At 39.9% G+C, this 25,943-nt stretch overlaps 1 protein-coding gene across 1 annotated transcript in view; it reads right to left on the reverse strand.

Moving 5' to 3' along the window:
- Window positions 1-25,943, reverse strand: part of lrba (LPS-responsive vesicle trafficking, beach and anchor containing) — a 622,382-nt gene that overhangs the window by 431,363 nt on the left and 165,076 nt on the right. Inside the window, 11 exon segments of the mRNA XM_084317903.1 lie at window positions 3,032-3,224; window positions 4,825-4,948; window positions 8,208-8,289; window positions 10,070-10,178; window positions 15,417-15,509; window positions 16,396-16,493; window positions 17,419-17,481; window positions 18,572-18,651; window positions 23,381-23,549; window positions 24,032-24,184; window positions 25,153-25,261. Of these exon segments, the coding sequence (XP_084174029.1) occupies window positions 3,032-3,224; window positions 4,825-4,948; window positions 8,208-8,289; window positions 10,070-10,178; window positions 15,417-15,509; window positions 16,396-16,493; window positions 17,419-17,481; window positions 18,572-18,651; window positions 23,381-23,549; window positions 24,032-24,184; window positions 25,153-25,261 (1,273 nt within the window).

The raw sequence follows: 25,943 nt of genomic DNA on the forward strand, positions 1-25,943 counted from the left end.
TGCACTATATTCTGCCATTGGAAACACTGAACGTATTTGTGCTGACTGTGGCCTAGACTTTACTGTATTCCTCTATTGTACACCGTCCTTGAGTGCCAATGGTATGGAGGATTCAACTGGACCCGTATGGGTGAAAAAACCCACCTCCATCTTCAAAACAAAGGTTATTTAAACATAGTATGGAGAATTCAGCCAGACCTGTATGGGTGCAAACCCCACCTCCATCTTCAAAACAGAGGTTATTATTTAAACAGGGCTGAGATGGTGTGTAGATATGACTACCAACCCACTACTACTACATCCGACTCAGCGCTGCCTTCTCCAAGTCCCCTTCCCAAACAGTCTACCTGTGCCCCCTGCTGGCCGATCACACTCATAGCACCCTGACTCTGCACATACACTACAAATATCACAAGTACTTACTTCTTCAACTCAACCTTTCAATCTGCCAGGCTTTCACCCCCCCCCCCCCCCCCCCTCCAGCACACACACACACATACACACACACCAGACCACAATCTGACACCAACCCCAATTACTTCACTGCTTTGGAACCAAGCGACGTAACACGATATCAACACTGAATTCCTAAAGCCGCTTTCTGAATTCAGTCTTTTTTTCTTTCTTTCTTTCTTGGAAATAAGGATTGCCAGGAGTTTATTTTTATCTGTGCCATGCGAGAGGAGGAAATTCTATACATAAATAAATCAATGGAAAGAGGCCTGGTATTGGCTGATTCCATATCCGTTTATACGTCATAATCACTGTAGGGTTTCCATACAACTGGATCAGATGGGCACAGAGAGAGAGAGGGAGAGAGCGAGAGAGCGAGAGCGAGGACAAACAGACAGAGAGAGAGACGGACAAGAGAGAGACAGACCGAGAGAGAGAGAGAGAGAGATGGACGAGAGAGAGAGAGATGGACGAGAGAGAGAGACGAGAGAGAGAGAGAGAGAGATGGATCTCCACAACTCTGAATGTAGTTTAGATAAGTCAAGATAATTAAATTAGTCAGCCATCTCCAAAAATGATGTTGAATTAAAGTATTCATCATTTAAATTAGAAGTCACTGGTTGGTATGGCTTCACACAGTATCCACGTTTGATTTGAAAAATCATTAAAAACATCAAAAAAATTATTTTGTATCTAGTTAAATTAACTATCTGGTGTCTGGATGACCAGGACCTAGTTAAAAACTCTCTGGTGTCTGGATGACCAGGACCTAGTTAAATTAACTCTTGTGTCTGGATGACCAGGACCTAGTTAAATTAACTCTCTGATGTCTGGATGACCAGGACCTAGTTAAATTAACTCTGATGTCTGGATGACCAGGACCTAGTTAAATTAACTCTCTGGTGTCTGGATGACCAGGACCTAGTTAAATGAACTATCTGGTGTCTGGATGACCAGGACCTAGTTAAATTAACTCTCTGATGTCTGGATGACCAGGACCTAGTTAAATTAATTTAACTAGGTCCTGGTCATCCAGACACCAGATAGTTAATTTAACTAGGTCCTGGTCATCCAGACACCAGCGAGTTCATTTAAATAGGTCCTGGTCATCCAGACACCAGAGAGTTAACTCTCTGGTGTCTGGATGACCAGGACCTAGTTAAATTAACTATCTGGTGTCTGGATGACCAGGACCTAGTTCTCTGGTGTCTGGATGACCAGGACCTATTTAAATTAACTCTGGTGTCTGGATGACCAGGACCTATTTAAATGAACTCTCTGGTGTCTGGATGACCAGGACCTATTTAAATTAACTCTCTGGTGTTACTTTCATCAATGAAAACTATAAGGGAAAATGTTTGTCAACGACGGAGAAAAACAAAAACTACGACATAATGTATTGCCATTTTTGTTAACAAATATAATAATGTCAAAGAGTTAACGAAAGGACAAACAATTTAGCTGATATATATATTTTATCCAATGACCTGCATGCACACCAGGTTGATTTAATAAGTCGTCATCAAAGCTGTGAGGAGAGCTCCAGTGCTGTGATGTGTATTGCACACTAAACACAAACAAGAAGTGCTATCGGCTACATAAAACTATGTATTTAGATTACACGTTGAAAATGACGAGACATCTAGGAAAATGTATTGCGGTATGGTGACAGAATACCCTCATTGCCCAGAGCGTTTCCATTTGCTTTATAAGCAAGCAATCCCGGTGGTAAAATACAGTTAAAAAAAAATTCACCAGTGAAATTGGTCTTGGCTTTCATTCAGCAGGCTACCTGCTGTTATTTATTCAGGCAACAGTCAGTGTAAGAAGCATGAGAGAGAGGTCAGAGGTGAGTGGATATAACAGTGCTTCTTCTTGAGGTATATTCTACTGTAGCAACACACTGCTCTACACTTGATGCCAAGCTCTCTGCTAGTTTGGATGTCTGCAGGGTGCTAGTGCCCTACATTTCACATTCAGGTTGGTTCCTCAGGAGGAAACTAGGAGTGAAGCGCATCGAAAATCATCTGTGTGCTTGATGAAAGGTTACTGTAATGTTTTCCCAAAAATGATGAAAATAGCTTTGGTTTTTTAAATGTTTTTGAAAATGCATTAGACTAAAATGATACTAAAACCTCTATAGATTTTACCGACATGAACACTGGTACAGAGACCTCTGTGTGTGCGTGTGTGTGTGTATGTATGTGGCAACAATGTTTTTTGTACCCATAAGAAAGCATGTGGAACCTCAATATTTGAATCCTATGCTATCCATGATAATGATTTGTGAATTCAAAGACAGTATTTATGTGTGTGTGTGTGTGTGTGTGTGTGTGTGTGTGTGTGTGTGTGTGTGTGTGTGTGTGTGTGTGTGTGTGTGTGTGTGTGTGTGTATGCCTGTGTGTTTAGTAAAGAGAGACAAAGAGGGTGCGAGATCAAAGGAAAGAAAACAGAAACGGAGCGCTTGAAAAACGGCACAAGTGAAACGGATCAGGAGAGAGTGGAGGATCCACAGAGAAAAGATAAACAACGCTCTCCTCTCTCTCTCTGTGTGTGTGTCTATAACGAGTGCTCTGACCTTGGAGTGTGTGATGGACAGTGTGTCGACCCAGACGCGCCAGCCGCCCCACTCGTACTTGATGGCGTGGTAGAGCAGTATGCGGAAGATGGCGTACACCATCTCCGTGATCTTCTGCTCCTCGCTGGTACGCGGGTTGATGAAGCACAGAGACAGCATCCACTCCTGCCACACAGAGCACTGCAGCAGGCTCCTGCACACACACACACACAAGGACTTGGTAATGTTGGGGTTGAAGGCATTTTATAGAATCGTAATCCAGTATCAGATAGGTATTTAGGTAGTTTGTTTGTGTGGTACATTTCGTAGGTCAAGAATGTGTAGTGCTTTTATTGCACTCAAAATATTCGTTCAGCAATGTCGTAAATAACATGACATCATTATAAACAACTTGATATAGAAAGACTCGACTGAAGAGAGGAGCCATAGAGGGAGAAAGGTGGAGGATTTGTTCAGAGCTTAGAAAACGAGGTATTTAACTTTTATCTTGGAACCGGCTAACGGAACCCAACCGCCTGGTGTTTAACTAGGAGCCTCAGCCTCCGACTAAAACTCTTGGTTGACTTAACGGTCATGCAGAATGCAAATCTAGTGCTTATTGTTAATGCCAGGGGGATATTTGTGAATATTATTGTGATCCCAGAGATGTGCTCACCCCCACCAGTCACCACCCCCAAAATTACTTTCTGTATAAAAGAATTTAAAAAAAACATAATATATATATTTAGAAATTCAACTAAGGCTACCCACCAATTAATAGACTTATGGACTAAGAAGGGTTGGTGTTAAACGCTGCTTAAATTCAAGTACATTCACTCTATTAAATCTGTGGTTCATTTTCAAATGTAGAAATGATACTATTTATTTATTAGTATAACTATAATTTATTAACTTTTTCATTTTGAAATGTATTAATAGTTTGCAATGGAGGTCTCCCCGTCCACTGAGCTGAGAAGTGATGCAGAATCTAAAGCTTGAGAAGTGGAGATCCTGGGATATGTTAGGGACAGTTGTGGAGTATTTAAAGGAGAAACTGAATGCCCCACAGAACTGAAAACTGAGCTGCCAGTCTGTGTTTTTCTGTTTTTATTTAATATTGTTTTGATTGTTTTTTACTTTGTCTTTCTTTTCGGGTCAATAGATCCTCGGTTCTTTAAGATTTGTTGTTAAAGTCGTTTTCTCTGCTTGTTTAACATTTTTATAAAATATTATGAAAAAAATATATATTCATAGTTTGGACGTGACAGCATTTACAATTTATTTTGGGAATAAATGAATAAATCCACTTTCTAAATTGATTATAACTGAAAGTGAATGTTGAACCCGAGGCTGATGTATAGAATGTAAGTGTGTGTGTGCGTGTGTGTGTGTGTGTGTGTGTGTAATATCAACTGTTAGACCATACCATATCACAACTCGGCTACAACTGTAAACTTTTAGTCTTCATATTTGGAAGCCTGGGTCATGTCCATAAGTTGGGTGTTAGAGGCCTTCAGATGGCTGGTCTTCCGAAGAGAAGAGCCAAACAATTAGCAAGATATTGCTCAGTGTCAGCAATTATTGGCAGCCGCGCATTTTGGAGAAGATGCTGCTATCTGTATCCATGAGCTGTGTGTTGATTGTCAGGTTCATCATCCATGTGTGTGTGTAACTTTGGTTGCCAGTCAATTTGGGCACGATTGTATCAGAATAACCCCCAATGTACAAGTGCACTGATAATATTTGTGTCCTTTAAACGTTGTCTTTATGTGGACATGAATAAATATTCTAAATGTGTGTGCACGCTGCTGTACCTGCGGTTCTCTCTGCTGTTATTGAACAGTTTGATCATGTCTGACAGGAAGACCCGCCGCACCTCCATGCTCTCTTGAGCTGGCGGAGAGTTCTTCAGCAGGGCAGCCATTACCTTCAGTATCTCTGGAAGACACACAGACACTGTTTAAAGGCCCAGTCCCTAATCCCAATATAAAGAAAAATCACCTCTCCATTAAAAATAAATAAATAAATAAAAAGCATAGGCATGGAGAGATTTTCATTCTGGTGTTGGTTGACTGAGCTCTTCATAGCAGGATTAACACTAGACTAAAGATAAATCAATTCATCCATGTAAATAATGAACATACTAGTAAATGTTAAACTGTATGTCAAGTGATATGTCAAGCTTGGATTTTGGGAAAAAGAGCGTAGCATTACCTTTCTCCGATTCACATTTTTCACACAAAGGAGAGATGTGAAAAGGAGAGACCTCTGAGGTCCGACCGTCCCGTCACTGAACTCTTGCCGTGTGTTGTTGACAAATTCCTCCACATTGTACGTGGTGAATGAAGTGACTGATTCTAAACACGAGGTTCAGGAGTTGTAATTGCTGTGCTTTGTGGTTAAGAAAGGTTTGTTTACATCGGTAATGTTTGTGAACACTAGAGTAAAACAGATCTATATTCTGGTTTTCAGTGGGTTTTATGAAAAGTTAAAAATTAAAAAAAAAAATATTTTCCATCTATAGATCAAACTCTTGAAGAATGCGTGTGAATATAACTCATATTTATACGTAGAGGGGGGAAAAAGAAGAAAAGTCCAGATTGTGGCTTTAACGAGAGGGGCGATGTGAATTTGTGTATCGAACCTCTAAACCTTACAAGGTCAGAATGTGTAAATGTGATCCAGAGGCATCTGTGCGTTTGACTGAATGATCCATTTCGTCAAGAGACATTACAGCAAATTACATTTGAACCAAAACACACAAAAAATTTTGTTTGGATTTGAAAATGAGCAAGAGCTTGCCTGGAAATAACAATCGCCCACGGGGTCGGGCGGGGAGGAGGAGGAGGGGCTCTGGCTTTAATACCACAAATCAACAACTAAATCAGACATTTGTCTTAACATGTGCAAATCATTGTGTCACAAACCATCTCCATCCCCCGACGTCAAGACACCAGAAGATCTGTGGCTATGGGAAAAAACAGCCCAGACAGTCCCGAGACCAACCATTGATCTTTATCATACTGTAATGGTTTTGGTATTGTTTCAAGTCCAGCGAGAGAGTGAAATCGAGAGAGAGAGTGAGAGCGAGAGCGAGAGATGGAGAGAGAGAGATGGAGAGACGAGGAGCTCTCTCTGGAAGGGGCTTGGCTTCGTTTAACGCGAGAGGCTCGACTGTTTAGATGAATTATCTAGACAACGTCAGTGTCCATTTGCTCTGAGAGGAGAGGACGGCTGGTGGGGGTTTAGGTTTCAACTCGTCTCTCCAGACCCTTGGCGCTAACCGATGCAAACCCCCCCCCTCCCCGACCACCTCCAACCGAGCAGACGGGGGCTGTGTTGCTCCTACGCCTTAGTCACTCAAATTATATGTCGTTGAACCCTTTACCGCCAGAAAATTACCCCGGCGCGTACCGGGAATGAGGACGGATGGTGTATATTCCTCCTTTTTTTTCTTTGCTCTTTGGATTTCTTTTCCCTCGAGTTAATTTGAGGGAAACGGTACTTCCTCAGTTTGTTTGATTGGCTCTGACGTTACTAAAGACTGCAATCAGGGGGCCATTTTTGGGGGAGAGGGGGAGGTCGTTGCAGATTAAATCAAGAGAGAATGCACGGTAAAGGAGAAACAGACCAGCGTGTGCTGCTGCTCGGCCCATACTCCTTGTTTTTTTCCCCCTCTGTGTGATATATACTGGCTGTCTGGGCCGGTCTAGAACATGGTAAAGGCTTAGGGTAATCATTGTGTGAGTACATGGGGTACCCTGTCAGATTAAGGCTGGTTGGAAGTAAACCTTGGTTGTGATTACACCCCAGATCTTGGGTTTGACTCAAGTCTTTATGTGTATGCGAGTGTGTACGTACGCTTGTGCGTTAGAGAGAGAGAGTAAGAGAGAGAGTGAGAGTGAGAGTGAGAGAGGCGTTTTCTTTTACTTTTCACAGAACTGAAGACTTTCATTTCCACATATGAAAAGATTTTATGGGGCGACATGTGAAATTGGAGGTAAGTAATGGTCTGAAAACACTCCCAACAGGACGGGATGGGAACACTGATCAAAAGACTGCAAGGCTGCTCTTCCAGCTCTCCGCTCCTAATGAGACGTTGGTATAGAAATACACTCCTGGCACAGAGGAAACAGTGACGACTCAAAAGACCAGTACTTTCAGCATGTACTTTACCACAGTATTTAAAGGTAAACATTAAATATGGGACGGCCAATAGTTCATAACCATTTATATTACTAAACACCCAAAAGGTCAGTCATCTGCAGCGCTTAGGATGATAAATTACTTTCATTCATAAAATACAAAACACAATAACATGAGTCAGTATGAAAGACGTTTATGATGCCAGTTAAACTTGTACTTCCTTTATACCTACACAAATAATACAAGGCAAACAAATCTATGAATAAAGCTATATATTAATATATATTAATCTAACAAACTCTTAATTAAATGATTGTTTCCTGCACAAAACAATTATACTTAAAGGGGCACTTCGCCCAAAAAAAACAATGCTGATTTATCTTGCACATAATCTCACACACATCCAAAACCTGTCCATACATTAACTTAGTTTGACAGATATTGAGAGTAAGTTAGTTTTAATATGGCCACCAGTGATGTCATCAAGGACATTGAATCCATGTGTTTGTTGTGTTAATTACAGCAGCATGAAATGATGTAGATGAAAGAATAGCAATACCTCGTCGTATAGTGACTGCTACCTTAATATTTCATTGAGCTGTAAATAACAATATACCCGATAACATCACTGGTGGCCATATTCAAACACATTTACTCTTTTTTTAGAGTTTTGGGATATGTCCGATTATGTGCAAAATAAATCAGCATTGTTTTTTGGTGAATTGCCCCTTTAAATACTACTTTCCGGTGTATCAATAAGCACAGATAAAAAAAAATTAAAACACTGCAGACTTTAAAACAAATAGTCATTTATCACACAAATATTAGCACCATCTATCCAATACCATCGCCTAATACCTATATCCGAGGTGATGGAAACAGCCGAGGGTCGCAGGATTTATGAGTCTCATTTGTGGGCCTGTATATACTGTATGGTAACGATAGCAGAGGCCTGTGGGGATACACAGCAGTGCAGCATGTGGATCAGTAGGTACTATAGAGGGCCAGCGCTGCACACGCTGATTTAGTGGCCGAGGGAGGGGGCACTTACGTGGGTTGAGAATCTTCACAGTGGAGTCGGGGTCCGGATGCTGTTTATGGATCACTTGAGTGCAGATCTGTTCCGTCAGGATCTAGCCGGGAGGGAGGGAGAGAGAGAGAGAGGGAGAGGGTTCAACTTCTAGTCATAAATATCTACACACAGCATTTTCCTGACAACCTCAAGGAGTAAATGACTACAATATTTCTGCATGACAAGGTGGATATTCCTATGGAATAATACTTTTTCAAATGAAAATGTAGCGCAACATATTCTTTTTTTTTTAAAAGAGGTCAGTATGATGTAGAGGATGAAATATTCTCATTTCAAATGTTAGGTAATGGTTTATTATTTCATATAATTAAAAGATAAATCAGTGAAGTAACTGGATATAGGAGATTGGGACAGGGAATTTCATTTAGGTCTCGATTTCTTTTTTAAATACCCAACTGTAACTATGATGGTTACAACTAATGATCAATAATTTTTGTATAATCCACATTAACAACACAATCTTATGTCTATGTATCTTAACACAAACATAGTATATCATTATCTCATGTCTATGTATCTTAGCACAAACATAGTATATCATTATCTCATGTATATGTATCTTAGCACAAACATAGTATATCATTATCTCATGTATATGTATCTTAGCACACACATAGTATATCATCTCATGTATATGTATCTTAGCACAAACATAGTATATCATTATCTCATGTATATGTATCTTAGCACAAACATAGTATATCATTATCTCATGTCTATGTATCTTAGCACAAACATAGTATAACATTATCTCATGTATATGTATCTTAGCACAAACATAGTATATCATTATCTCATGTATATGTATCTTAGCACACACATAGTATATCATTATCTCATGTCTATGTATCTTAGCACAAACATAGTATAACATTATCTCATGTATATGTATCTTAGCACAAACATAGTATATCATTATCTCATGTATATGTATCTTAGCACAAACATAGTATATCATTATCTTATGTGTATATGTATCTTAACAAACATAGTATATCATTATCTCATGTCTATGTATCTTAACAAACATAGTATATCATTATCTTAGGTCTATGTATCTTAACAAACATAGTATATCATTATCTTATGTCTATGTATCTTAACAAACATAGTATATCATTATCTTATGTCTATGCATCTTAACAAACATAGTATATCATTATCTTAAGTCTATGTATCTTAACAAACATAGTATATCATTATCTTATGTCTATGTATCTTACATAGTATATCATTATTTCATGTATATGTATCTTAGCACAAACATAGTATATCATTATCTTATGTCTATGTATCTTAACAAACATAGTATATCATTATCTTGTGTATATGTATCTTAGCACAAACATAGTATATCATTATCTTGTGTCTATGTATCTTAACAACCATAGAGTATTAGGGATGTCCGATATTATCGGCCTACCGATATTATCGGCCGATATCAGCATTAAAATGTGATATCGGAAAATATCGGTATCGGTTTTCAAATTTTTTATTTATTTTTTTTACATTTCTATAACCTTTATTTACCCAGGCAAGCAAGTAAGAACAAATTCTGATTTTATTTATTGTCAAAAGTATGCATAATGTTGTGTTAATTCCACAACAAGAGATATGTAATGTTAATTACCTGAAATTGTTCTGTTTTTTGGGGGGGGAAACCCTGCATATATCGGTATCGGTTGATATCGGTATCGGAAATTAAGAGTTGGACAATATCGGTATAGGTAAAAAAGCCAATATCGAGCATCCCTATAGAATATCATTGTCTATTCATGCCTACAGCGAGAGAGAGCAGTGCAGCAGTGAGACTGACTGACCTCGAAGAGCACGTTGTAGGTCGTCATGGTGAACTGACTGGAGTTGAGCATCAGGCGTTCGGTGAGCAGAGAGAAGAGGCCGTGACCCAGCATGACCTCCGACTTCCTCCTGGTCAGCGGGGAGGGGTCAAGAGGTCAACAGTCAGGCAGGGTAACTATTGATATTTGCCTACAGTGCTGCTACACTACTTTCAATACATGCAGTATTTTTAGAAGAGCGTTCATCTACTGTATATCATAAGCCATAAGTATTACTGGAGTATGAAGTTCGATTTAGTTGATGATTTACTAAACACCTTATTAACGTATATCTTTTTGTTTTATGATTAATATTTGTATTGGCACTTTCAGATAATGTACCCATAACATATAGTTAAGTCGAGTAATTCAAGGACATGCAGACGGTGACACACGCATCCACACGCTCACTTTAAACAAACACTCACTTGTAACATTCACTTTAACACGACACCTATTTGTATCCATTTATTACAAAAAGATTTGCACTACATCCATACCATTTTGTACCTCATTGTTTGCATTTTGTACTTTAGGTTGTACTTTAGTTTGTATAGTTTGTATAGTGTTTGGACCTTGTTCTGTTTACTGTATGAAGCACAATCTCAGGGGGCTCACACAGAACCAAGCATTTCACTGTAATGTACTTTATACAAAACTTAAAACAAAACTTGAAAACTTGAACGATATAAAAAGAAAAGAAAAATAGTTTGACAAGCCCATTTTGCTAATATAAATACAAATTATTGGAGTGAGATGAACAGACTGAAAATGTTTTCCGTTGGGGACATAATTTGCAGTTGAAAAAAGGAAATTAATCACAATATATCGCAATATTACAATATTGTGACTCTAGTATGATGATAACATCATATCGTGGGGCCTCTGCGATTTCCACCCCTGGTGATATCAGATACATATTTTTCTCCATTTCAAATCATACTCTTCTACCCTATTCAGGGCCTGAATGATAGGCCTTTCCATCGCAGCTAGTCTCCCCAGCTGGGTGTACCACAGATTCACAACGGGGGGCCTATAGAAGGCTTTCTAGAATAATAGGTTTACAGCCTAACATTAATACTGTCTGTACCCATTCTGCATCACATGATGGGAAGTCAGCCAGAGGTGCAGGATGGCCCAGGATATATAGGCGAGGGAAGAAAGGGACATCAAGTCCAATAACTAGCGATACAATTTCATGAATCTCCTGCCAAACATCTTGGATGTTGGGGCAACCCCACAACATATGGACCAATGTCATCATCCTGGCATCTCCAGGATGCCGGCGTTGGTATTCATTTTACCCTATGCAATTTGGATGGAGTCCAATAACATAACATACAATTATAATTATTAAGATTAGGAATTGTTTCTAATGTTTTCTAATGCCAGGCATTGTAACCACCAATATTTGCCCACAATGATGCTACAGCACTGCAATGCTGTAGCACTGTGTCCAAATAAGGCCATGATATATCAATTAACATCATATTAACCAAATATCATAAGTAGACAATTGTGATCATTGTTACTGCATTCTGCAATGAAATATACCCATAAACATGATATTGTTTATCTACAGTGGAACCATTTTCCTGGATGAAGAACAAGTACTGTACAACATTAGGATATTAGGATCATGTTCCACATGAAATTATAAAAATAAATAAATAGACATTTTAAAGACCTAAAAAGATTCCAGTCTGAGCATGCAATGCTTCCATGGCTTGACATGGTTCTGAGTTAAACAGAGTGTTGGGGGGCCGGACACTTTTAACACTTTGAATGCCGACAACGTGTATTCTCGTCTTATCAGACCCCCCGTTGAGTGCCGACGACGTGTATTGTCGCTTGATTTTTTTATTAGCGATCTGAATTCATATTTCATCAACCGAGTCTCCCGTTGGTACAGCAGCCCCTCTAGGAGCTCAGATGGGAAAAAACCGCCCTCTATCGTCTATCCCTGTGTAACTGCAGGTCAGTCGATTACACTGGGAGATCCCTGTGGGGATCTGTAGAGGTGGAGCCAACTGGCTCCATTGTGCTGGCGAGCCGTCTGATGAGGGATCTGATCGCGAGATGGAAAGCAGCCTGGAATATATATTTACAGCAGCCAATAATCAATCAATAAACGCGATCGATATTTGGAATGGCGATCAGGAATTGGAATAATCTTTTTGGAGAACATCTGATCTAAGGTAAGGAGTCTATGTTACCAGTCTTGGGGTAATCGGAGCTGTATTCACTGAGATATCAGCATGTGCCGTGTGTGTGTGTGTGTGTGTGTGTGATCTTGAGGAAATGGATAATAGATTTTTCAGCCCGCCTCTATAGCGTGCATAAGTACACATATACTATCGATAATCTAGTGTTTATTTGAAAACGATTCATAAATAGGCCGACAAATGACAACGTGTCTAGTGTATTCGAGAATATTCCAATAAATGCCGTTTATGGGGGAATCTTAAAATCGTCTGAAAATTTTCGAGAGAACGATAGCTTTTCGAAATGCTATAAAAAGGATATGAACTGATTAAAAAACAATCCGTTTCGACAATGTTGACTGCAAACAAGTCATTGATAAGCGACGGGCAGATTAGACACATAATTTAAAACATAGATTATGCGTTCACAACGCTAACATTGAAGTGGATGATGGCATTCAACAGGGTAAAAAGGTAAACAAGGCCGGCACTGATAGTGTTAAAAGTGCTATAGATCGTTTTTATGTAGAATGTTGTCATTTACATATTATTTGCATGTTGCGTGCATGTACTGTATCTCCTCCCTACTTCCCACGTAGAATGCACCTGATTGGATAAATGTTCTGCTAGTTGAGAGGTCCCCGTTTCTTTGCTCCCGTTGGTCGGCTTGCTTGCTCATTAACTTTCCCGTTTTCAACCTAAAGTTGAACCTAAAATATGTTTTCTGACAACTAGTATAAACTAGTTTGTATAAACTAGTTTGACCTGAACTTAGTTTGATGGTACAGCGTATGATAATTACTATAATTATCATACCCTATGTAAGCACGCCATTGTTTTGGTCTGACTAGATGCAGGTGCTCTAGTGCGACATCTAGTGGCTGGATCTGATCTATAACACCTTTAAATAAACAGAACAGCTAAATAAAGAGAAGGCATGTTTATATGATGAGGATGTGATTATTTTAAAATCAATATATCACAATTGATTGAATTAAATATGCAGGACCAAATTTGACCACTTTCCAGACATTTCAAAAATAGAACACCAATTTTCTACACATTTTTTGGGGCAGTGCCAGGACCCTGGGACATAATTTCACATGGCAATGAGAAAAGTCATATCTCTTCACTTGAAAACGTAATGTCCTAACTAAGTGACGAGGGGGCTGCTTCAGATGACTCATGGAATTAGAATGTCCTATGAAATCCATCGCCGTATTATATAGCCAAGCCAAACCTTCAGCAGACTGCCTTGACAGGAGGAAATGAAAGAGAATCCCTGCTGACTCACAATGAAATGGTCCCCCTTTTTTTTTCTCTTACATCTCTTTGGGGTTCATATTTTAGGGATGATAGCCGAGGTCAAGTGCCACAGGCGGTTAGCAGAGAGTTGGAGAGAGCCACAGCAGAGTATGCACGCTGTTCAAAGGTTGAAGATGTGTTCAGATGATGGGTCGATGGACCAAAAGCGTCTCGGAAAATAAACGCGTTTAGCGTGCAATAGTGCACATTTTCTTCATCGGAAGATGAGGCATGGGCAGAAGTATGAGAAAGGAATGCAACGTATCCCGTGATGTGATGTAAATGCACTAAATGCAGTTTAATTATTATTATTTATTTATTTTAGATTTGTGACATATTGTAAAGTTGGTTCACTGATACAATATTTCTGATATAAATGAATCGGGAGATAGGAATTACTACACAAATAGTTAATTAATTACTGGGTGATCAGTTTTGCACATTCATTTAGTCTGACAGTTATTGAGAGTAAATTAGTTTGAATATTGCCACTAGTGATGTCATCGGAGACATTGAATCCTTGTGTTGTGTTAATCACAGCTTCATGAAATGATGATGTTGATGATAAAATAGCAACGGTGTAACTTTCACTTTTACTTCATTACATTAAAAAGAAAGAAATATGATATATAATATATATACATTCTTTAATTACCAATGGATGTGCACAATGAATCGACTAATAATCTTTGGGAAGGAGTCCTCAGTTTACATGGTCCTAATGCTAGCCTACTTTGATACAAACTATACATTTCTTGCAGTCCCGCCTACTTGGTAGAAAACACAGACGCCATTCTTATAGATCACTATTGTATACTGTATAAAAACTGGCAAGATGCTTAGTTTTGTTAGTGCATCAAGTTACATTTGATCCGTCCTCAGGTATGCAAGAGAAGAAGGGAGTTGAGGGAGAAATACATTTAATAAAGTTTGGAGAGTTTTACTGAAGTAATTTTCTTATTGGTGACTTTTACTTCACGTTCAAGTAAAATATCTTTACCTTTACTCAAAGTATGGCTTTAAAGTACTTTATACACCATTGAAAAATAGCAATACTTATAGCAAGACGTATAGGAACTGCTACCTAATCACTTCATTGAGCTGTAATTAACACAAGATAAGGATTCATTGTCCTTGATGACTGGTGGCCATATTCAAACTCATTTACTCTCAATAACTGTTAAACAAAATTAATTTGTACAAAACTATTTATTATATATACATGATCTTCTAATTGATAATTAAACCATTAAAAGGGAACTCACAAGCCACTCATGTATCAGAAGAAACGCTCGATAAGAAAAGACAAACTGACTCAGGGTAAAAGCACTTTAATTCACCACTAGTCTACTTGAACTAACAATGTGGCGAAGCCAACGGCATTCAAATGAGACCTTTGTCTGGTGCTTGAGATTTGGTTTGGAACTTGATCTACTTGGAGAACTATTGAAAGACAGACTATTTTCAATGACCACAAGCCACGGGTAAAAAGAAAAGAAAAAATAACTACATAAAGATGTAATGTGCAGCAGGTGGCACCACTTAAACGTCACTCAAGATAATTTGCCAAGACAAGGTGAACCAGCATTGAAATCTATTTGATTTGGAGATACTTCAGCTAAATTCTAACTATAGCCATCGTTTCAGAATTCCTTTACAATCATTAAAGATCATATTTGAAATAAGAAGCTATTAAAAGCTAGAACAACACTCATTTCAGTACCAAGTGACTTGATTTTAATTGGAATGGACCACAATACTGACGCAACTACTGTATACATGTGCATGTTAGAATCTGCAATACGTATGACTAAACTTACTTTGGTGGCAGGTGCTTCAGAAAGTAGCCCATGACTTTGAGTGCCTGCACTCGAATTCCTTCACTTTTAGACGCCAGCAGCTTGTAGATCACACTGTAGAAAGAAGACGAGTGAAACCTCTAACACCACTGATAGAACATAGAATAAACACTATTGATATAAACCATGTTTATACTGTATCATTTTCAAGCAATCAAGAATATTATTTTATGGTATTGTAGGCACAATTCAAACAGATGATTTGTCACAATTTCCAGGCATTTAATCTAAACATGTAATATTAAACAAAAACAAGTTATTACAATTATTACGTTATTATTATTATTATTACAACGTAAACCTAGCAAGGTTCTCAAAAGTACACCTTCAATATATGCAGTGCCCATGTAATATCAGCCATATTTTCTATATCTTAAGCCATAACCATGAAAGAGGCACAAAGGCCATTTAATTAGGGAAATAAATCAAAGTGATGGAGACTTCCAATAGAGAGCTTCAAATGAAACTAGTAAAGCATCTTTATAGGTCGGCCGTGTCATCTGGCTCTATTTTAGCAGCACAACACAACCACAGAAGAATCACAAGTCACTCAAAAACACAATGTATTTAAAAATAATAATAATAATAATAATAATAATTTCCTTTGCACTGGATAAGCACAACCAAAGCTCGATACATTTAATATAAACTGTGTCACTTTCAGGGTAAGACAATAACAAATATATTGCTTAAAAATAAGAAGAAGAAGAAGAATATAAAAGAAAGGGCTTATGATACGGCTATTAACTAAAATAAACAATGTTTCCTCAACATACTCAAAATCAGTATCAGACAGTTAAATATAATAGATAGAATATAACATATGAACAGCTCTTCCTGGATTGTGTATCCAGTCTTTCCTCCAGCCTACTACCATGTTTACTCCCCATCCCAGCTCCGTCACCACCACTAACGATAAGAATCAAACAGGTGACATTACCGTATCCCATTGCGCTGGTCAAAGGCCTGGACCATGGAGCCCGGGTGCTCAGACATCAGGGCCACGAGCAGCTGGAGCACATCCATCAGATTATCATCCTTTGGGAAAACACAATATACAGTGAAGCCACTTTGATCCAAAGCATCTTACAATACACCACACCATGAGTTCATACATTTTTAATATGGCTAGTGGCAGTGGGGGCATCGAGTCCCTAACTCTGGTAGTAGTTGTAATAGTAGTAGTGGCATTAGTGGCATTGAGCTCAACTATAAACAGAGGGCAGGGGTCCCCACCACCAAGGGCCCCCGAGGGGCCACGGCTGGCATTCATTCATAGCATTACAATAAACACAGGGGCTAATGGAGCCGAATTAAGTCACTTTTCAAGATGATGTCATGAAACCAGGGAAGGATAAACAAGTCAGACGGGGGGGGGGGGGGGGGTTGAGGCAGATACTTATAACACACCTAAGACTGATGGGAAGAATGCATTAATTATCATTACTTTTATACACATGGGTTATTAATTGGTGGTGCAGGCTCAGAGTCTTTTGTTCTCGATTACTAGAAGGAGCGCACAGAAAGCTGCCATGAGCAAGAAAAATAATGGAAGCACACAAGCCACTTGAAGAATTAATTATGAATGGAGAAAGAAAAGAGAAAAAAAACATGAAAAAGAAAAACAAGGGAGCGTCAGGTGACAGTAGTGTTTTGTGAGTAACACTGTAATCACCCTTTATAGTCCTACAGGGTTTATTGCTCTACAGCCTCATTATTCCGCTATGCATCACGGCAGTCTAAACATGGCCGCTGTCTGGGGCTCTTGTTTTTGACTGGCAGGCTTGGAAACACTTAGAAAAGAAAAGTGTCCCGTTTCCCTCCTCGTTGTAGCAGGATGGGTCTGGGAGTCGTATCAAAAGATGGGGAGGGTAGAGTAGCGGAGGGTAGCAGAGGACATGTGGTTATACATCGCCATCTGGTGGACATGTTGAGGCGGCTCGACACTGCGGCCTGTTCCTACCTCGTGCATCGTGAGCAGGTAGTTGAGGATACTCTGGAGCTCGTCTTCCTTCACACCATGATCCTACACAGAGTTGTTTCAATTAGAGATCAACATGTCACCATATCATACCATCATACCATACCATACCAGCGGCCATCAGGCTCCACAACAGTGGGCAGGGGCCGCTGCCAGACATCCAACTACTAGGAACTTCCATCACTGAGTGTGTCTGACTCCTACCTAAACGGAAACTATAACGTATGAAGTATATCAAGGCATAGATACCTTATGCATACTGCACCTTATGTGTATACTGTATACTTACTTCACCAGAGCATATATTTAGCATTTTTTTATTATATATATTAGATTATATTGTAACTATATTTATTGTAGGGAAAATATAACTGAGAGGGCATACATACCCTCATCGTGCACCTTGACCTTTTTACACTGCCTACCTGCCCATATGCGCATGTCCAGAGTTAATTATATTGTTACCTGTATATTGTTTACACTCCCTATTTGAATTTTTACTTCTCCACTGTACTATAATTCTATGACCTGTATCATCTACTAACTGTACCTCCTCTCCCCCCCCCCCCCCATGCTGCCTGAATTTCCCCAAGGGGATCAATAAAGAAATATCTTATCTCGTCTTATCATAATGTTATGTTATCCTGCATACCGTATCCATGTTAAACTACAGTGTTAAAACTGGCACGGGAGAGAAGTACCTCACTGAGGAGCAGAGTGCAGTAAATGGTTATTGTACATCTGTAAGCTCACACTGCAGTGTAAACAGTAACCTGCAGGACTACCATTAAGCTGCTAAATGTTATGGTACACTAAAGGTGTCCACTATGCTGTAAGCAGTATCAACTTTGAGACACAGACGATTAATTAACAGTGGCAGGTATAATATATTATCGCCAGGTTTGACTGATTAGAAGCCGGGTCCTGTACAGTCAGTCATTGTACTGTAGGTCCATTTTAGGGTAGTGTCTAGATCTCATCCCACCGGAGGGACATTCTTTTTTATGCATTTGGAAGATGGGATCTAGACACTAACACTACTAGTGTTTCTCAACCAACATACCCGCTCTCCTCATAGGGAACGATTGAGAGAAAGTGCTATATGGACACAAGGCCTTAGCATGTTTAGACTGACCTTCATTATCAGCTGCTTGACAAAGAGCAGCAGAAAGGCGCGGAGAGAGTGGATCTCCTTCTGGTTAGGTCTCGGACCATCTACACACACACACACACACACACACACACACACACACACACATTGGAGAATTGCTCTAGAATCATAGCTTCTACAGGTGCACATCAGCGGAATGTTTGTTGTATTGCTAGGCAACATCTACGACTACAGTTGACTTCCTGTTGGGTTTGTTACAGTGTTTGCTAATATGAAAACATGGCCAAGATGAACAGTATTTATACAGTTTGATATGGAAATATGGCCAAGATGAACAGTATTTGTACAGTTTAACTACAGTATATGACACTCCCTTCCCTGTCTACACGCTCCATTTTATACTGGCTCAACATCCTTACCTTATTCAAGTACATTGTATTGCACTGCACTATCTCAGGACTTTAGCATGTCTATTTTATCATGCCTATTTTATGTCTATTTTATTATTTAGTATTATTGCACAATCAAAGCGGGCATGGCCACCCGCATTTCACTGTATGCCCTGGTATGTATGTGACAAATAAACCTCTTGAATCTTGAATAGATTTGCTTGTGTCATGGTGGTTCTGTGACCTTTAACTCTTTCTGCGCCAAACCCGACATTTCCAACCGGTGAGCGACATACCCGAGATATCTCGGGTTTAGATCCGTTGATCTTTTTCACTTGATCCCCATTCTAAACACTCGCGCAGACCTGTCTGTCTCCCTGGCACCGCTGCCTACATTAAAATTGCAATGACGATCAAACCTTTTGAACTGGGGCTCTAGTCTCTGGATATCTCTCTCTGTGCAACCCCTCCCCCTCAAAGTGAATCAGCACATAGCAATCTGTCAGAGATCCGATCGCCTGAACCTATTGTTTCCCGTATTTTAGCCGTGCCCAATGCACACGAATAATTGTGATCGCAATGGGATTATTCATTTTGGAGTACCTTCTGACTAAGGTAAGGTCTATTCTAGGTCTATTTTACCGAACCTAAAACATGCTTTTGTATCGATCACAGCATCGTCTTTTACCGAACCTAAAACATGCTTTTGGTAACGATGCAGCTTCGTAAAACGATGATTTTGTGAATATAATAATATATAGAAACATCTATATGGTATAAATACCTTTGATTTGGAAATAATATAGGTTTCAGGCGAGCAACCCGAACAATTTGGGCATATGCATATAACACGTCATATCTTGCGATCTAGAAAAAAATACTGGATTATTTTGAAAAGGGGCGATGTGTAGCGTGGAATAACGCACAAACTAGAGTATGTAGAAATGAACTGGTTGGACTATAACAATGCCTGTCAAATAGGGCTGCAACTAACGATTATTTTGGTAATCGACTAATCTGTCGTAAATTTTTTCGATTAGTCGACTAATCTAACGATTATTTTTGTCATTCGATTAGTCGACTAATCTAACGATTATTTTTGTCACACCCTCAATCTCTGCTTCCTGTGGGCATTGCTCCTTCTCCAATGCATGTTTTACCTCACATGCTCAAGTCTGCACACATGTGAATGTCACCCTGTTGTCCAGTCCCTCTGCCTTAACAGTTAACTTAACATAACATGATGATCCCATAGCAAATTAAAATAATGACTCATGAAACATTTGAATTTGGATCTTAAGCAACTTTAAATCAAAATGTATTTGAACAATACAACAATCACTCATAACAAGATAAATAAATTAAATAATACAAATTAAAGTGGAAGTGTTTAAATAACAAAAAAAATATATATAGCAGACTTCTTAGCTTAACATCCCAGGGAACGAATGGGATAACTGGGGATGTTGTTTGCTCCTGACAAGAGTCTCAAAGTCTGGGGTGATGGTAGACAAAGCAACTCTGAGGTCATGCTCAATGTCCAATCTGTTCCTCTGCTTTGTCTTCAGCTGGACCAGAGCTGAGAAGCCACTTTCACAAAGATAGGTAGTGCAATTTTTTTTTTTATTATATAATCTTTTTTATAATTTTTTTTTATGACTAATCGACGCAAAAATTCTGCGTCGACGAGTTTTTATGATCGACGTCGTCGATTATGTCGACTAATTGTTGCAGCCCTACTGTCAAATGAGCCATACTATTGTCTCCATAGATATAATACAGAACACACGATGGGTCTGCAAACATCGCGAAAATGGTCAATAACGCTGGCGCCATTGAGTAAAGATGGGAAAACAGCATGGCAGTCAATGAGTTAAGAGGTCAGCAAACAGAAATTTGGAGGGATGAAAACCTTTCAATATCCATACAGGTATTTTTTGCCATCTTGCAATACCACTTTATAGACGTCCCTGACGTTTTGGAGTCAGGGATTTCAGTGGTGGTATAATTGAGGTCAAGGTTGTGTGTAAATGTACTTTTTGGTATACAAGCACGTGTACTATAACCTCCAGACTGCACTGACAGCCAACTAGAAATAAGCTGTAGTACATGTTGGTTTGTGTTTCTTAAATGTTGTCAAGCTGAAAACATCTAAAACTAAATATAGAATGTTGGAATGTGCAGAACCAACCAGTATTAGAAAACTAAATGGTGGAAGATCAGCTCACTTAGATCTGTTTTAAGTCAGATCTATCACTTATGGGGGCTGAAGCGAGAAAGGGTATGTGTGTCTGTGTGTGCGAGTGTGTGTACAAGTCCATCCATTACACATGCATGCTGATGTCTGCATGTACATGTGTTCATTCATGTGCAGGAGTTTGCTTCTGCGGGCATGGATTTGAAAGCATGTGAAGGAATGAGCACTCAGCATCCAGACGTCTACTCCAGCATCAACACTGTCAGCATGACTAATACCTCAATACCAGATGGCATCGCAATTTTGCAAACATTTAGTACAGAAACAGATCCAGCTTTCCTCTGATTAGTAGAAAACAAATAGTTTAATCAGTCTTCCTAACAGTTTTGGACTATGGTGATATCATTTGTAAGCATGCTGCAGCATCAACTCTTAATTACTGGTCAAAGATATGATACTCACCATTGTGTCCTGTATGACAGGATGAGTTTTAATAATTTTTTATTTAACCTTTATTTAGCAAGATAAAACATTAAGAACAGGTTTCTTATTTACAATGTTGATCTTCTCTTGCAGAAATGTGTAATAAACACTGGTTTATTTTTAAAGCCCTTATTGGTAAAGCAAAGCTTTTATATCTCTTCACTGTTAGATTGGAATATTGGAACCGATTCAACTCGATCTAATGACTGGATGGTTCTTAGGGTGCCTCAAGTATGTTCTGATCCAATGACTGGATGGTTCTTAGGGTGCCTCAAGTATGTTCTGATCCAATGACTGGATGGTTCTTAGGGTGCCTCAAGTATGTTCTGATCCAATGACTGGATGGTTCTTAGGGTGCCTCAAGTATGTTCTGATCCAATGACTGGATGGTTCTTAGGGTGCCTCAAGTATGTTCTGATCTAATGACTGGATGGTTCTTAGGGTGCCTCAAGTATGTTCTGATCCAATGACTGGATGGTGCTTAGGCCGGGTCCCTCAAGTATGTTCTGATCTTGGGAAATCTGCCTTTTCCACCTCTAACTCTTGGAATGCCCTCCAACTCTCTGAAGTTGGAGGTTTTCCTCCCCTTGGAATGTTTAAACGTATGATTTCTAACTATTGTGTGACTACTTGTAACGGTTTTTAGCTGTTTGCTAAAACAGCTTTATTGTTTTGTATTTCATTTTCTGTGAATATTGCTGCTTTATTGTGTACGGTTTTGTATGATCGTAAATTAGGGAAACCTCAGAAACGTAAAATTTTAAATAAAGGTTGAAATTCAATTCAATGAAAAAACTGGCGTTGCGGTCCGCCAATCCAACTTCTTCCTCAGTCACTTCCCTTAAATTCTGACTGAAAAACAGTTTGTGTTTAATTCAATGTTCCTGTACTTGACAATGAAGATTCAGATTCAGAGTTTTATTTGCCACATGGAAGCAATTCAATCATACAGTTTTCATACAAAATCATAAATAACGTTCTACCATGGGCAAAAGGAGCAGGAAGAAGAATAATTCTTAGTTACCTGCCCCCTATTCCTAAACTAAACAAGTATTACTTGATGGTCGGCGAATTAAGTCAGTGAAGGAAAGAATATATATTGTTGAAGACCTTGTAATACTGACACACGCTAACCTAAGGCCCCAGGAAGGAACCAGTATTTGTCCTGAGGCAGATATGTCCTGAGGCAGATAGTTGACAGTTGACACTGGGACTAGTTCCAACACATGGGAGACACAGGAAATGCTCCAGGCAGTCTTCTGCTTTCTGGAGCACAGGGAATGCTCCAGGCAGTCTTCTGTTATGGATGACTAAAGCCTACAGGTTATGATACGTTTTTGGTTTCATGACCACGTTTGCTGTGTGCCTAAAGCTTCCTGGTTCGCTTGGATCCGGGCCAGAGCTAATGGTAATCAACTACACTACTAGCAAGTATTTCATACAACCTAATATCCAAAAATCCAAGCTATCCCTTTAAGTGAAATTAAATTGTACTTTATAAATCTCTGTGGGGAAATGACTCATCCTAACTATTTAGGAGCAGTGGGCAGCTACAGCCAGGCACCTGGGAGCCAACTGAAGTTGTAATGTACCAGGCCAAGGGCCACAGCAGGATATACCTAGCATGCATGTGTTTTATGGTGTGGGAGAAACTGTAGTACCCAGAGGAAACATGCAAACTCCACACAGAAAGACCCACCATTGGGTTCAAAATCAGTAACCTTGTGACAACGTGTGTGTGTGTGAGTGTGTGTGTTCTCTCACCCAGGCCCTTAGGCACGACTCCGCTGCGGTCCTGTGGGTTGACCACCCAGTAGTAGTACTTGAGTGTGTGCATGATCTGCAGTACCGTGCCAACCCTGCGGATGGCGTTGTAGATGGTCACCGTGCTGATGAACTCTGTCGCCAGGTAGGTGTAGAGAATCAACTGTACCTGTGGGGGGGCGCACACACACACAAACAAATACATAAATAAACAAACTGTAGACACATACATCAAATACCCATCACAGCGGAATGAAAATCCAATTAGAGTGTCTCAGCTTTTTTGTGTGGAGATGAACGGAGGCTTGTATTAGACATGCAGCACTTCTGATTTAAAAAGCTGCCCCACACACAGGTGGAGGTCTAACCTTGGACTGAAGAAAGAATCTCAGATGCAGACAAGGGAATAATTGTGTGTGTGTGTGTGTGTGTGTGTGTGTGTGTGTGTGTGTGTGTGTGTGTGTGTGTGTGTGTGTGTGTGTGTGTGTGTGTGTGTGTTTTCAGATTTTTTTTCTGATGTCCATCTGCATTTATGTGTTCTTATGTGTGCCCATAAGCATGCTGAAGTGCTTGTGCATGCCTGTGTGTGTGTCTGTGTACACACGTATCACCTTGGCAAAGTGGATTGTAGATTTTGTGTGTGTGTTGTACCTTGGCAGGGGCGTGGATCCAGATGGCAGGGTTGAACAGGATGTGATCACACAGCTGTTTGAGCAGCAGGACTCCATTCTGCAGGTTACTGAGATAGCGAGAGAAGGCCAGCACGTTGTCCAGCACTGGTCTCGTCACATGACCTTTAGAAGACTAGAAGGACAAGGCGGAGACAAGGAGAGAGAGAGAATGATAATGAGTGGAGGAAGGAAGGACGGATGAATGGATGGAAGAATGGAATGATAGAAAGAGGGAAGACAGGAAGGGAGAGAGGACAAAAGGAAGGAAGGAAGGAAGGAAGGACAGAGAGCTGTGTGTCAGTGAAAGAAGGGAGCAGGGGGAGAGAGAGCAAGAGAGAGATGAGGCATCTCTTGTGCCTAACAAGCATACAGTACCATCCAGCTGTGACCTCAAAATACAGCTGAGCTACAACAACACATTAAGTGTCAGTGTGTGTTATCCATGTGTGTGTGTGTGTGTGTGTGTGTGTTATCCGTGTGTGTGTGTGTGTGTGTGTGTGTGTGTGTGTGTGTGTGTGTGTGTGTGTGTGTGTGTGTGTGTGTGTGTACAACTGTACCATATTGCATGCACTTCTATTTGTGTCTATTGTGTATGAGTGTGTGTGTGCTTGTTATATATATTCTATGTGTGTTCCAGAATGGACTAGCCTACATTTTATTTCCTGTCAGCTATTGACATCAGCAAAGTCTGCAGCAGCAAACCAACTGGTGTCCAAGTGGCTACCTAGCAACACAAATCCACTGAAGCAGTCTATAACAAGCAGCAGATGAAACAGTCTACTGTATAACAAGTAGCAGATGAAACAGTCTATAACAAGCAGCAGATGAAACAGTCTATAGCTGTACAGTCTGTAACTTCATTCCGAAACAGAGGTTAGACCAGGAAGACTGCAGTGTGAGAGTCATATGAACATGAACTCCATGGAGCCTCAAGCTATTTTGTCTGTCTTGCATCACCATATTCAGAGATAAAGTGTGTATTACGTGTGTATTTCTCTTGTGTATGCATGCTTGTTCTCTCTCCCCGTTTGTAGTGTGTGTGGTGTGTGTGGTGTGTGGTGTGTGGTGTGTGGTGTGTGTGTGTGTGTGTGTGTGTCTGACCTTCTCCAAAGTGTAGCCGATGACCAGGAAGCCCTTACAGGCCAGGACCTGCTCCTGCATGGCTACCGAGTTCTTCAACAGCTCCATCACAAAGGTCAGCAAGGTACAACTGGTAGAGAGAAAACGACAGAGAGAAAGGGCATTTTAAAAACTCCTTTATTAAACCTTTATTTAACTACTTTAGATTTCAAGACATTAAATGCTATATGATACCACAATGGAAAAAAAACACTTAAGACATCCATGACAAAAGTTGCAACATAATTAAAGATGCCTCTTGATTCATGGTGTATCTACTGTAGGCCCAAAACATTTACAAATCAAAGCAGAAATCCTCCCCCAGCCCTTCAGCAGCCTAAATAACAGTATATCCTGGGACAGCAGATGAATACATGGACCAGGGATTCAGATACAGAGCAGAAGGAGCAGCCCTCCTCTGTGCTAGGACCCAGGTGTGCTCAGTCGTGTGTACAGGGTCTGCCAGCAGCCTTTCGGGGAGGCTTCTGGACCGGAAACAACTACCGGTACTTTACACAAATATACAGTAGTATGCCGCCTTCTTCCCCTCAGTCTCAAACTTGTATGAGACAGGAAACCCTTCTCCTACTCGCTCACAGCAGGAGTGATAGTTGGGAAACTGTACTCACATTCATCATCCTACAGGTCAGAGAGAGAACCGTTCTCAGGTCAGAGAGAGAACTGTTCTCAGGTCAGAGAGAGAACTGTTCTCAGGTCAGAGAGAGAACTGTTCTCAGGTCAGAGAGAGAACTGTTCTCAGGTCAGAGAGAGAA

Source organism: Notolepis coatsorum (assembly GCF_963971535.1).
Source record: "Notolepis coatsorum genome assembly, chromosome: 7".
Classification (NCBI taxonomy): domain Eukaryota; kingdom Metazoa; phylum Chordata; class Actinopteri; order Aulopiformes; family Paralepididae; genus Notolepis; species Notolepis coatsorum.